Here is a 13,400-nt window from a genome sequence, read left to right as displayed (position 1 = left end):
CAGGCTAGGGGAACTCATATTAATGTTAAAAAACCTCATAAAGTGAAATTTTCGTGCCATGGGACCTTTAAAATAACCCTTTTTTATATTTTAAAATGTAAATTATTCCTGCTGTGGCAAAACTGAATTTTTGGAACAATGAGATTCCTTTCAGGATTCTTTGATGAATAGAAAGTTCAAAAGAGCAGATTTCAAAAAGAAATATTTTTTACCATTATAAATATTTAGAACATTATCAATTGTTTTCAAAAAGACAAATCAAACAAACAACAGCAAAAAAAACAGAATGTCCAAGCTGCTCTTTTCTATACTGTAAAATTAGTGAATAACTATTTCAGCCTATTTCTTACACAAATATATCATCTGGCTACAAAAGACTTGGAATGTAGGACAGCTTTTACTATGTTTTCATGATGTTTATTTTTTGTTTTTTGCTTTTTTGGAGATGAACCCCATCCGTTTTTATTGCATGGACAAGAGCTGCTCTAGCGTTCTACTAAACTACTCCTTTTATATTTTACTAAATAATCAAGTGTCATACTTCGAAGTGTCATGGATCGAAATAAGTAACTGGTAAATGGTGAATTTTAATTTTTTGGTGAATCTTTTTTATATAAATGGATGTGGTCTGATTCAGACAGATTTGGCTTTATACTCATAGCTATCCTTAGAATTAATAGGTTTTTGCAGTTAACTTTGTGGAAGACTACTTTGTGTTGCAAACAAAACACTTATTGGCTAGCTAATGTCTGTTCTATTATTGAATCTCTGTTATTGAATTATTGAACTCTCTTTTGGTTCCAAACTTCAAACTCAGTGTGCATTTAACGTTCTGATTTACTGTCTATAGAGCAGTTTCTAAAGTTGTTTGTGTTTTTACATTATATATGTTTGCAAAGAGATTTAATAGGGCTTTGAAAGATTATCTACCCATCAACAGCTCTTTGTGGTTGAAGTTCATTCTTTAACTAATGTCAGATTGGCGTACCATAAATGTCTTGTCAATGTTATTGGTTAGCATCTGGTATACGGTCAACCAAATAGCAGTTTTACATAATGGGGGTGATTGTTTTCTTTGTGAAGGATAAATGCTATGCTGCCTTAAAACTTGGATGAAAGCATCTCAACCGAGCATCATTGTGCCAAGACTTGTAAAGCGTTGTTGGAACCTGGATTTGTTTTAGGCTGGCTGTGATTTGCAGAGCTTTACAGAGACAGAGAGAGTGAGCTGAGGGGAAGTAATTAAGTCCAAATCCATTTAGGTCATTTAATTAATTGAGGGACACGTTCACTGGTTTCCCAGTCCTATCACTGTTCACATCAGCCTTGAGTGCTGATTGAGATGCCATTTGGAGCATGTATTAATGGCAGCAGAGAGAGCAGCTTGGAGGAATGGGCTGTCTGGTCTTATCTGCGCGACGTCGCTGAGGTCTCAAACTTTTGGGTCTCTAAAGAGTGCTTTGCCTTGAGCGAAAGGGACATCTTTATATTGAAAATTATTAGGACAGGAGTTTGTTAAGGATTAATTTGACCTGATTCCTTTGAGGTTTTTAAATATCTTTGAAGTTCTTCTTTTTTGGATTTGTTCTAAACTTTTACCTTAAAGTCGGCAGCGACGTCGCGCAGATAAGACCAGACAGCCCATTCCTCCTAGCTGCTCTGAAATGAAATGAAAATCTATCCATTTTCTAAATGCATGTTATTGATCTTATCGTTAACTATTCATACACATTTTCTATCTGTTTCTTTTTTTCATGACTTTGTATTTTATATTAAAATGTGAAAAGTAGATCTTCCAAAATGACACATTTCACTCTGATCTATGCCAAACAGTTTGTCTGCCTAAACTTCGCTCCTTTCTTGCAATCAACTGCAACTGTTCGACAGTACCAAGTCCTAGCAACATTTTTTTCTTGTATAATAATCACTTGGATGTACTTCACAATGTGGAAGAAAAGATATGCCATTACTTCCATTTTTATCGAGACTTTTAAGTATTGGACTTTAGTGTGTAATTTGTCTCACAGCATTTGTGCTGTGGGTATGAATGATACCTCATATCATGTTCGGGAGAGGTGTGCTAGTACTTTTCAAAGCATTCTAACTTCCATTCCAACTGGCTACAGTAGCTGGTCAATAAAAAGGTGGGGGAAAAATAGACGTACAGTTAGCAACCACCCACAACCCTGTAACATCATGGGACCACTCTTTTTTTGTCATCAGAACTTTTAGTGAAAATGTTATTCTTAGATGTTTTCTGCACTGTATTCATCAGTTTTCACATGATCTCTTCCCATTGTCAATTCCTTGACAAGCAACACGACTTTGGTTTTGGTTCTGCAGTCACAAGACATCCGGATGGTATAATTTGTGCTTATCTGTCATGATCCTTGTTTGTTTGTGTCCATATAAAAACGACCCCATGATCCTTTCAGCGTCAGCCTGGGGAAGATGATGTCTCACATTTTGTGCTGTATTAGTTCTAGAAGAGCGTGTGTTTTCCTAAGTGTGTATATATGCTCCATTAGAAGCGCACAGCCCTGTCCCTGTACTCAGTTCTCTAAGTATAGCTAATCCATCAGACATAATGTCCCATTATATAGCCCTGACACAGTGTATCCTTGTGTGGCCACTAGGGGTGGAACGGTTCAACTTACTCACGGTTCCGTTTGTATCACGGTTTTAGAGTCACGGTTTCGGTATGGTTCAGTATGTGCTATGTTTAGGCAAAAACTATACTGTCAAATAAAAATAAAGAAAATAAGAATAATCTATCTAACTACAAGCAACAGCACAATTAATACAATAGAGTAAAGATACAAATAAAATAAACAGTGATTTTCAGTTTTTTTTAGGTAGGTCTAACATTAGTTTCAGGTACAGAAATTGAATAAAGTAATGAAATGTAAAACAGCATTGCATATTTGACTATATAAATTAAAGATTAATCTTTATTAAAGTTACAAACACTATTCAATCAAGAGCAGTGAGTGATTTCTTTGTTGCTGTTTGATTAATATTAAGGAAGTGTTGACACTTAAAGAGAATGGACTGATCTAGTGCACTGATACAGTATATTCAGCCAGCTATGTCTGCTATAGGATACTTACCAAGACGGGCATTTTGACAATTTTTGTGTGAATTTGTCCATTTAAACACAATACTTCAGAGAAAGTAATTCTGAGGTGCGGGTTTGCATGCTTCGGATGAGTGCACGCACAAATAGTGAGTGATTTCTTTGTTGCTGTTTGATTAATATTAAGGAAGTGTTGACACTTAAAGAGAATGGACTGATCTAGTGCACTGATACAGTATATTCAGCCAGCTATGTCTGCTATAGGATACTTACCAAGACGGGCATTTTGACAATTTTTGTGTGAATTTGTCCATTTAAACACAATACTTCAGAGAAAGTAATTCTGAGGTGCGGGTTTGCACGCTTCGGATGAGCGCACGCACAAATCTTCTCACTGCGCTCGCGAGCTCACGTCCTCTGGCTCTTAAATGTTTAAACTGGCAAAGCTTAAACGAGTTTTGCTTAAACACAGATATCAATGTGTGCTGTTCAGGTCTCACCTGTGCGCGGGCGCTATCAGCAACTGGGTGATGACGGAATAAATGCTCATATTCCAGCATACGGCATTCGCATTGAACAAGAGTGAATGGTTTGTCCACGTTTTTTTCTTCATCGCTGTTGTTGTAATGTATTGGGAAGCCAGAATGCGCATCCATCAACAGAAACATATATTAGCCGAACCCTGTTATTTATAGCTAACCATAATACAGATGCGTTGTCAGATTTAAGTTGAACCGCGGTCCTAGCGCGTGTGTGGAGAACCGTACGGTTCGATTTTTTTCCGCGAACCGTTCCACCCCTAGTGGCCACATGGGGTGATTAATTGTGATCGGGCTTCATATCAGTTCAAAAACAAAAGGTTTTTGGCTGGGCATTAAAATTTAAAGGACACATTGTCAGTTATAAGACACAAACTCATCTGTTTACTAAAGCAGTGTTTCTACACTGATGACTCAGGCTATATAAATATTGTTTTAGCAAAGATAAATGTGTTTTTGTGCAAAAATTGAAATTCAAATTGTGAATTTTCCTTTTTTAAACAGTCATGTTATTAGTTTTGCACATTTTAGACCAAATGGGGTTTGTGGTTATAATAGTACATTTCAGTATTTGTTTTTAAGCACATTTTTTATTACATTTTTGATGGGTCACCACTTGATTTCTGATGTTAAATCTGCATCCTGAAGCAAAACTAGTTGAGAATCACTGTGCTAGAGGACAGTCCATTCTTTTTTGGCCATTGTATCATGTAGAATAACCTGATGCCAAACTCATTAACATCAGTATCTCAGTCCATTATGAATCTAATACAAACAATCAAAGCGTTCATTAATAATTCAGCCTATTTTCAGTAGGACTCTTTGGCAGGAGACTTTCATTTTTTCCATTGCCCTGAAAATAAGTTTTTGATCCATCCCCATTGGCCTTGTGTAAAAGCTGACAGACTGAGACGGCATCCCAGCAGCCTTTGCGGTTAATTGAGTTAAGTCACCTGTGAAAGACTGTACAGTTTGAGCCAATGAGCCAGGTGTCCCCCAGGCTGGGGCCCTTATAATATAACCTATTGTGTTCTCGCTCACTCAGTCCATCTTTTTTCTTTCCCCATCTCCGTTTCTCCATTATTATGCTGGGCGTGTTAATAAAAGCAACACTGCCGCTGTCTGAATCAGTGCGACTGCAGGATGCTTGAATATTAGATTGCATTAAAGGAATAGTTAAAAGTGAAAATTCTTTGATTATTTACTCACTTTGTTGACAACCCATCTGACTTGTGCTATTCGCTATTTTCCAATGCAGTTAGTCCACATTGCTTTCAAGCTTCAAAAATGGCACAAAATAACCATAACAGTAGGGATATGCCGGTATCAAATTTTCATGTTGCGATTAATTGCTAATGCTTTTATTACGGTATACAGTATTATCACGATATTGAAATTTTGTTTAAAAAAAAAGTGCTGTCATAATACAGTATAACAGGTTTAATAACTTTTTTCTTTTAACAAAAATAACTGATCATTTAAATGCAATAAAGCAATACAGAAGAATGTATAAAGTTACAAGTTTTACACAGATTAAAGTGCAAAAGAACCCTTTACATTAAGACCTCATTAGTTAACCTTAGTTAATGCATTAACATTCACAATGAGCAATAGCTACATTTGCTACAGAAGTTATTAATCTTTGTTTAAAAAATACAAGTCTTAGTTCATGTTAGCTCATTAAATAACACAGTTGCAACTTTCGATTTTATCAACGTGTTATTAAATATTGGAATACCTAAGATTAATGAATGTTCAGAAGAATTTTTCATTGGCAGTTTGTTAACTAATGAATTAACTAATGTTAACTAATGAAGCCCTAATCTAAAGTGTGACCGAACAATAAAGAATCAAAACACTTTCAAACAATATCTAGGGCATGTTGTAGTCCAGATTAAAATGTAAAAAAAAGATTGAAAATAAATAGCCTATTAAGTCTAAATATTTAAGTATTTGGCTCTGTGATGAACATCATAGCAAATACACAAATCTGAATGGCTGTTTAAATCATTTAAACACGATTCAGAAACAGGTAGTAGTGCAGCTGCTTTGTTTACAGGGTTTCCGGGGTAACGGTTGCATTTAAATGAATTATTATTATTGTTATTATTATTATTATTTCTGCAGTTTAGCTTCATATGCTGTCAGAGAGTGAAAGTGCGCTTTCATCCCTCACATGTTTCACATGTTCCGCCATGTGCTTCACGTCCACGCTTGTTTACGTCAGAGTGCGCACGCGTCTTTCACGCAGCATACGTGCCCACGATAACAATATCGTGCATATTCATTACCGTGATATATCGCATTACCGAATACCGGCACAAGTCTACATAACAGTATCCTAAAAGTGGTACATATGACTCATGTACTGCATTACAAGTCTTCAGAAGTTTTAAAGATCATTTTACGATACTTCCCGAAGCTTAAATGCCTCGCCCCCAATCATTGTAATTGGGTGTAAAAGAGCAGCTAGTGCAATTTCTTAAAATTTCTGTATTTGTGTTCCACAGTCATACAGATTTGAAATGACATGTCAGTGAATTTCACAATCATTCAGTCACACGTATAAGTTGTTGAGTCAAGTGGAAGCACAAAAATCCTTTTTACTGAGGCTGCAGTGACCATTTTTTAAAACGGCTATTGTCATCATAGCTCTCTTTTTGGTCTTTCCAGGTGGTGATCAGTCTGCTCTGGGTCATGCTGTGTGGCTGACTTCTATGCTCTAGCTGAAATGAGGTTGGTGATTTTGGGGTCGCGGCCCCTCTTGGCCTTGACCCTCACGCTCACCCTCACCTGCCTAAAACATCTGTGCCATGGTGCGACACCCTTTCCTCAGGACCTGGAGCCCATCAGCACCGTCGGTAGTGAACGTAAGTATAAAACAATGAAACACCACAAGTTCCTGGGATAAAAGTCACATTATTTCACAGATATCTTTTTAACTTCAGGCATACAAAGAGTGTTGAAACCTCAGTTTTGTTTCCATATCTTCATAATTCAATCATGGCAGTTTGAATTATGAATGCTTTATCTTGCAAGATATATTGCAATAGGTGCATTAACCATACCCAGAGTTTAAAAGTAAACCGCCTGCCAAGCAATCAGGTCTTGGCAGGCGTAAAGCATTTCACACGCCAAATACGTATATCAGCAGCCATGGCTGCCAAGTCCATCCTCACTCCACCTTCCCGTTCCCAGCCCTAATCTACCCCATCCCGGTTTTCCGCTCTATGTTACTCCCTAGCTTCCTAACATACTGGGTCTGAGAGAGCAGCTTCATTTGGGGGCTGCTGTGAAGTTGTTACTAATTGGCAAATAAAAACTCCTTAGTCTTGGCTGTGTTGCAAACAGCAGGGTGTGGAGAGGCCAACTCAATTGCAAATGAAGTGTGATAGAAGTGTTTACTGTTTTATGTTGATATTTTGTGGACAACTCATTTTTATACAGTCCATACAGCCCAACACTATATTGGTCATAATTATTTTGGAAAACCAAAAAGCGTTATTTTACATTGAATTAGTTGGAGGTGTGGCTTAGTGGGAGGGATTTGAGCCATTCAGAAGTGAATAGTTCAGTTACTGAATTTGAACTGATTTGAGGTTGCAAACAGTTCAGTCAATGTTAATTGTAAAGTGAATTGAAATTCAAATAGATTCATGGACCAATTTTAACTAGAAAAGCAAAAGAATGATGGCTTAAAAAAATCTTGATTGAAAGTTTTGAAAATAGATAAAGATGGATTGATGGATAGACAGATGATGAATGGATGGACAGATAGATGGATAGGGAGAAAGATAGATTGATGAATAGATGGAAAATGGATAGATAAATGGACAGACTAATACAGATGGATGGATGGATGGATGGATGGACAGACCTGTATGACTTTCTTTTCTTCAAAGGTTTTGTAGAAATCTTGGTAACCAAATAGTTTCTTTTCCCATTGACTTCCATTATATTTTTAACTAGGGATGCACTCTGCGCCGCCGCGCGCTCAATCCACTCAGTGTGCTTTGTTTATCAGATCGCGCACATCAGCTATACAGTCGTTAATACTGAATGTTTAACTTTATATTCATTGCATACATATACTTCGTAGTAGACATCCTTAACTCCATTCTGCTGTCTGTTGTTCTGTTGTCGGTGTTTCTTTGTCTGAATATGGTGCTTATCACATGCTGTGTGGTATCGGCGTTTGGTATCGGGGCATTTTAACGAGTACGAGTACAGGAGCTCAGTATCAGGCCCGATACCGATATCGGTATCGGTGCATCCCTATTTTTAACCATTCAGTGGAAATCAATAGAAACTGAAGCTATTTGGTTACCAGCATTCTTCGAAATATCTTCTTTTGTGTTCCACAGAAGAAGGTAAGTCATACAGGTTTGGAACAACATGAGTGTAAATGATGACAAGTTTCATTTTTGGGTGAACTGTAAGTTCTATGTGGCTACTTTAATTTGGAATCTAGCTTGTGGTCCCATTTTCACTTTCGTCTCCTATCATTTTAACTTTCAAACACAGAATTCAGCATGGATGTACCATGATTGACACGGGAGGCTCGGGGGGGTCATGTTTGAGCAGATACGAGAGCTCTGCTGCGTACTTTGTTCTGCTAAAACGAGTGGACCACATTTGAGAGAGCTGGACTCAAAAACAGATACTGAGCCTCACAGCCATTGGTGTACAGATAGCTGGGCTAATAGAGCTCTCCAAAAAGAACATCACACGAGTAATGAGACCCATTTATCAACCATTTCCACCTGTGTGTGTTTATGTGCTTGCTGTATGTGTATGTGTGGTTTTACATCCTGAGACTTTGCTCTGTTCTACAACTGTTATACATTGTAACCTTTAAACCCATTAGATGGCCTCGACCGCGTTCACACTGTAGCTAAATAACAGTTGTCACTCCTCTTCTGAGTGCCAAATCCTGTTCTGTTCACAAAACACTTTTAGGGGAGTGACAACTACAACATGGAACCAACTGTAACAAGCAGTGTTTTGTTTATGCTTGTTAAGATGATGCTTTGAAACAACATGTTCAGCCTGGACTGTAATGTTTGTGTTTGTTCTGGATGGTGGGAGGAGCTACAGTGCACAGAGACCATATCAAAATATGCAAATGAGTCAAGACAGGTACCTCAATTTCAGTGATTTTTCTAACACAGCAGCTCAGAGCAGCTGGCAGCAAGTGGCATCACCGAATTAACAACTAGTTGTTCAGTTTGCTTCTGTACACATGACACATATTTAATGTATAATTTGATTGTGATTGTCACTATCTTAATTTTCAGGAGCTAATTCAGTTGTTGAATATGATTTTCATTGTACATAAATGAACTGAACTGATAGTTGTTAATACAGTTGGTGTATTTGCATATTTTGATACCAGTCTGTCTCTTTCCACCATAGATGGTCCCATCAGCCCTGCGGTCTTTGTGCAGCCCACACATTACAGACGGAAAGAAGCAGCATCTTAACAAGCTTTAACAAAATATGGTGTCTTAGTATTAGTATTAGTAGAGATGCATAATATATTTGGTACTATATCAGTTATTGATCGATATGAGAGATTTAAAAAAATACAGATATTTATCTGTCGCCGATATTGTATATTCAGCTGTGCTGCGCATTTCTTCTATTTTTACATTTAGGGTACCTTTATTCATTGCTCACTTAAAATTACATTAAGAAAACGGTAATAATTTAATAACACTGTTAAATAAAATGTTTAGCAAATCTTAAAATCAATATCTATTTTTCATACTATATGTTCTCTAGTGAAAAAGAAATATACTAAAATGTATTAGAAATACATTAATTTCATGCTAAGTGTACTACAAATACATTTACATATTTATCTGCTTAATAAAAATACCCTGCAGTTGTACTTTTAGTATACTAAACTGGTATCCTTAAATTCAGCTAAATTGGAACAACTAATTTTGAGTTTAATGCACTTTAATTTTTTGGAAGTAATGTTGAAGTCCAACAAAAGATATACTGAAGTATATTTGATTATGCTAAAGTGGAACTATTGCAAGTATACTTCAGGTTCACTTTAAATATCTTGAATTTGAAGACTGATGTTATTCAAAGATCATACAATCCTGAAAAAAATCACCAATATTGGCATTAAAACACATTTTAAGCTTAATATTTAGAAATGTGTATTGTGCACAAGTAGTAATCCAAATAATGTTTAATTATCATTTTTATATCGGTAAGTCTTGAGCGATATGTCAGTGAATATGTTAATAGATTTGAACTATACTTAGTATGAAATTAATGTGTTTTAAATATATAATTTTTTTTACTTTGGTTATAATGTTGGGATGCCTAAATTCACGTAAATTTACATTATTTTAGTTCATAGTATTTAATTAAATTAATTTGGACAAATTAGTATAAATAATATACATTTTAATATTACAATTTAAGTAAATAAATCTTAATAAAAAATAATTTATATTAGTGCTGTCAAGCGATTAATCGCGATTAATCGCATCCAAAATAAAAGTTGTTGTTTACATAATATATGTGTGTGTACTGTGTATATTTATTATGTATATATAAATACACACACATACAGTATATATATATATTGAAAATATTTACATGTCTATATTTATATTCATATAATTTATATTATATATAAATATATTTAATATATAAACAACATATTTGTCTGAAATGCATACATACATGCATGTGTGTGTATTTATATATATATACATAATAAATATACACAGTACACATACATATGTAAACAAAAACTTTTATTTTGGATGCGATTAATCGCGATTAATCGTTTGATAGCACTAATTTATATACATTTGTTTTTAGCCATGTCATGAAAAAATTTATATATTTTTTCATCCAGACACTATTTGACTCTTGACAGAATGAAAATGTTAATTAGACCTGTTAGAAAATATGTTGAAATACACTACACTGCCCAGATGTTTGCCCCAGTTTGCAGTCTGGTGGAGTTGATGCTAGTTAACTTGCCAGCCAGCAGATTTGGGGCAGTTGGAATTGACAGATTTCATAGAAAATCACATTGTGCAAGATATATATCAGACACGTTTGATATTTTGAAGCTATTTTAGAACACATTGTTTTTATTTGTCATGTTTCATGACTTGAAAGTTCGATAGTGAATGATCCTCAGTCGTTTAGTGTACGATGCTGTTTTTTTAACCATATATGGCAAGTGTATGATGCTTATTGTTTCAAAATATAAGTACATATTTCCTGTCTTTAAAATTTATAACTGCAGTTTGGTAGAATAATCTTGAATTATTTTGAAGAATGAAGCTGAGAATTCTAGAATATTCATTCTCATGCAGTGATTTTCAGACTTGTGAGAGTTGTGTGGATTTAATTTTCTTCCTCATATCACTGGTTCATTGGCTCTGGCTCTATGTCGAGATGCAGACCCTCTGGGTGATCTTTATTGAGTGATGATCCTGCCGAGATCAGATGATGGTGATAATGATGTTTACCCAGTCAGTGTCTTTGAGAAGAGAGTGAAGTTTCAGCTCCAATTTAACCCTTGCATGTTTGTTTACTGTAGTTCCTGAACATCAGAGCGAGCGTCGGTTCCAGCTGCGGCCACCTATGGTCTGCCAAGCTCAGGAGAAACTCTAACAATACACAGCTTCATAATCGCTGAATAACTAGTAACAGGAATCATTAAAAAGTCCAGATTTTCTTCTCACCCCAAGGTCATGTTTGTCACCATGTGGCTGCTACTTTTGAGCAGTGCACAGTTTCCAAGCAGACCTGCAAATGAAAGGTCCCTGCAGGTTAGATGTCTCTGCGGGTCTGAAAATGTTGTGTGACCCACTCGGCCTCTGAAAGAAGAGCATGCCAAAGTGACTCATGACTCATCTTTGACATTGTGCTAGAAATTCATCTTTTTAAGTGTAAATGAGATTAATTAGCAGATGATGTTTGTGAGTGTAAACACTTATCAACATTGCTTGCAGCAAAATGAGATCTGTAATATGAATCATTATGAATACCTCAAGCGTGTGATGGAAATGTTACGCCCCTACCATACTGTGATATCCGGCCGGAGCGACGAGACAAAAACATTAAAACCCATTATAAATTAGGCATTTGTTGCATCCAGTGGGGACATAATTACGGATTATAATGACTTATACTGTCTTTTTAGGTGTTGCATCGCGTAAACATAAAACCATGTCTGCATTTGTGATCGGAGAAATGACAAACAACAAGCACTGCTCAAAACTCGCGTTTGAATAGTCAGTGGCAAATTCTTTATATATAAAAACGTACTTACAGTCTGTGAGTCAGAACAGCCGGCATTGTAGTCTACTCTCCCAGGAAACAGTCCCCCATAAAATGTGATGCACACATCTGAATATTTGAGTTGAACTGTTCTGGAACAGTGTTGTTAACCACTGATTTCTAGTCGTGTCCTCTTTTCACCAAGAGCTTGTAACACTCCAAAGAGAAAGGAAAAATTTAAATCGCATCATATGACCCCTTTAATGTTTTGACAGCTTGACAAAATGTTCTTATTAAAATCTCATGAATAGTCCTAAGAAATATAGAGATAATGTGATGCGATGTACACATTCATTTGTTGTTAACAAATTACAGTTAATTAGAAAAAAATGTTGCTATTAAAATAAGAATAATCCTTCAGGTGCATCACTGACACGAAGATAGTACTGTAGACAGTAAGCATTTCTAGTTGATTTTAACCCAGTCTTTTCTCTCTCCCCGTCATGAAGGCACCTACCTGTACCCCAGTTTCCAGGGGAACATGTCAGATAACGACACCGCCAGACTGGGGCTGGATTTTCAGAGGATGCTGCGGATTAACCACATGGTCTACATTGCTGCGAGGTATGTCATGTCAGTTCAATCACACACACACACTGCACACAACACTACAGTCACACACATTTCAGAAGATTCAAGATGCAACATCGACTGGGAATTCCAGAGCTCCCGATCGGTACACACTAGTGCTGTTTCTCCAGACACCCGCAGCGATAAGACCCACACACTAATGATAAGGGTCGTGTGATTGGGTCAATCAGTCTCATTCAGGCCTGGATTGCAGACAGATGGATGTTGGCTCGCTCTCTGACACCTCTCTCACCCCTTCTATTTCCTCTCTGTCTGTCTCTTCACCACTCGTTGTAGCTGTCCTCTGCCCCTTTCATTTCAGCTCAAGGTGTTATTGGCACTGTATTGTTATTTATTGAAAGAACTGGCAGAAAGAATCTCATTTGCCCTAATACTTGATGAGAATATTGCCATTCCTGTCTCTCTCTCTCTCTGTGTCTCTGTAGAGATCACGTTTTTGCCATTAACCTCAGTGCTTCAGCGGAGCATATCTTCCCCCAACAGGTAAGCTCACCTTTTTCTCAACTTCCTGTTTCAGTCATCTCTAATGTTTTTCTTTCTCTCAGATCAGTGCAGTGTGTGATGTCAGAATATTCACTTTTATTCGTCTTTGGGGAAGGACCATTCAGAAATCCCATTTTTCAAATGAGCAATTTTCTTTATGGTGGCTTTAAAGGACGAATATTCTACACTTTTATAGCACTGTCTATTTTTCCCTGAGGTCCACTTGAAATGTTAGTCAAGGTCTTTAACAAAAAACAGCCGTAATTTAGTTTTCAGAACCATTTCCCACTCTGTGTGACACTTGGAATTAAATAGGCTTTTTATTTACTGTACTTTCTATAGGTTAATGACTGATTGTGATTAGCTAAGCTCATTGCATGTGAGTT

The 13,400-nt window shown here is 36.5% G+C and overlaps 1 protein-coding gene across 1 annotated transcript in view; it reads left to right on the top strand.

The window, feature by feature from the left end:
• LOC107689896 (semaphorin-6C-like) overlaps positions 1–13,014 on the top strand; it is a gene marked incomplete at its 3' end in the record, with an annotated part of 79,436 nt that extends 66,422 nt beyond the window's left edge. Inside the window, exons 3-5 of the mRNA XM_016488074.1 lie at positions 6,289–6,485; positions 12,390–12,504; positions 12,957–13,014. Of these exons, the coding sequence (XP_016343560.1) occupies positions 6,347–6,485; positions 12,390–12,504; positions 12,957–13,014 (312 nt within the window). The remainder of the gene's footprint in view (positions 1–6,288; positions 6,486–12,389; positions 12,505–12,956) is intronic.
• Between the last annotated feature and the right edge of the window lie 386 nt (positions 13,015–13,400).

This window comes from Sinocyclocheilus anshuiensis, unplaced genomic scaffold, assembly GCF_001515605.1.
Source record: "Sinocyclocheilus anshuiensis isolate Anshui unplaced genomic scaffold, SAMN03320099.WGS_v1.1 scaffold1239, whole genome shotgun sequence".
NCBI lineage: Eukaryota > Metazoa > Chordata > Actinopteri > Cypriniformes > Cyprinidae > Sinocyclocheilus > Sinocyclocheilus anshuiensis.
This window is presented reverse-complemented; position numbering and strand designations above follow the sequence as displayed.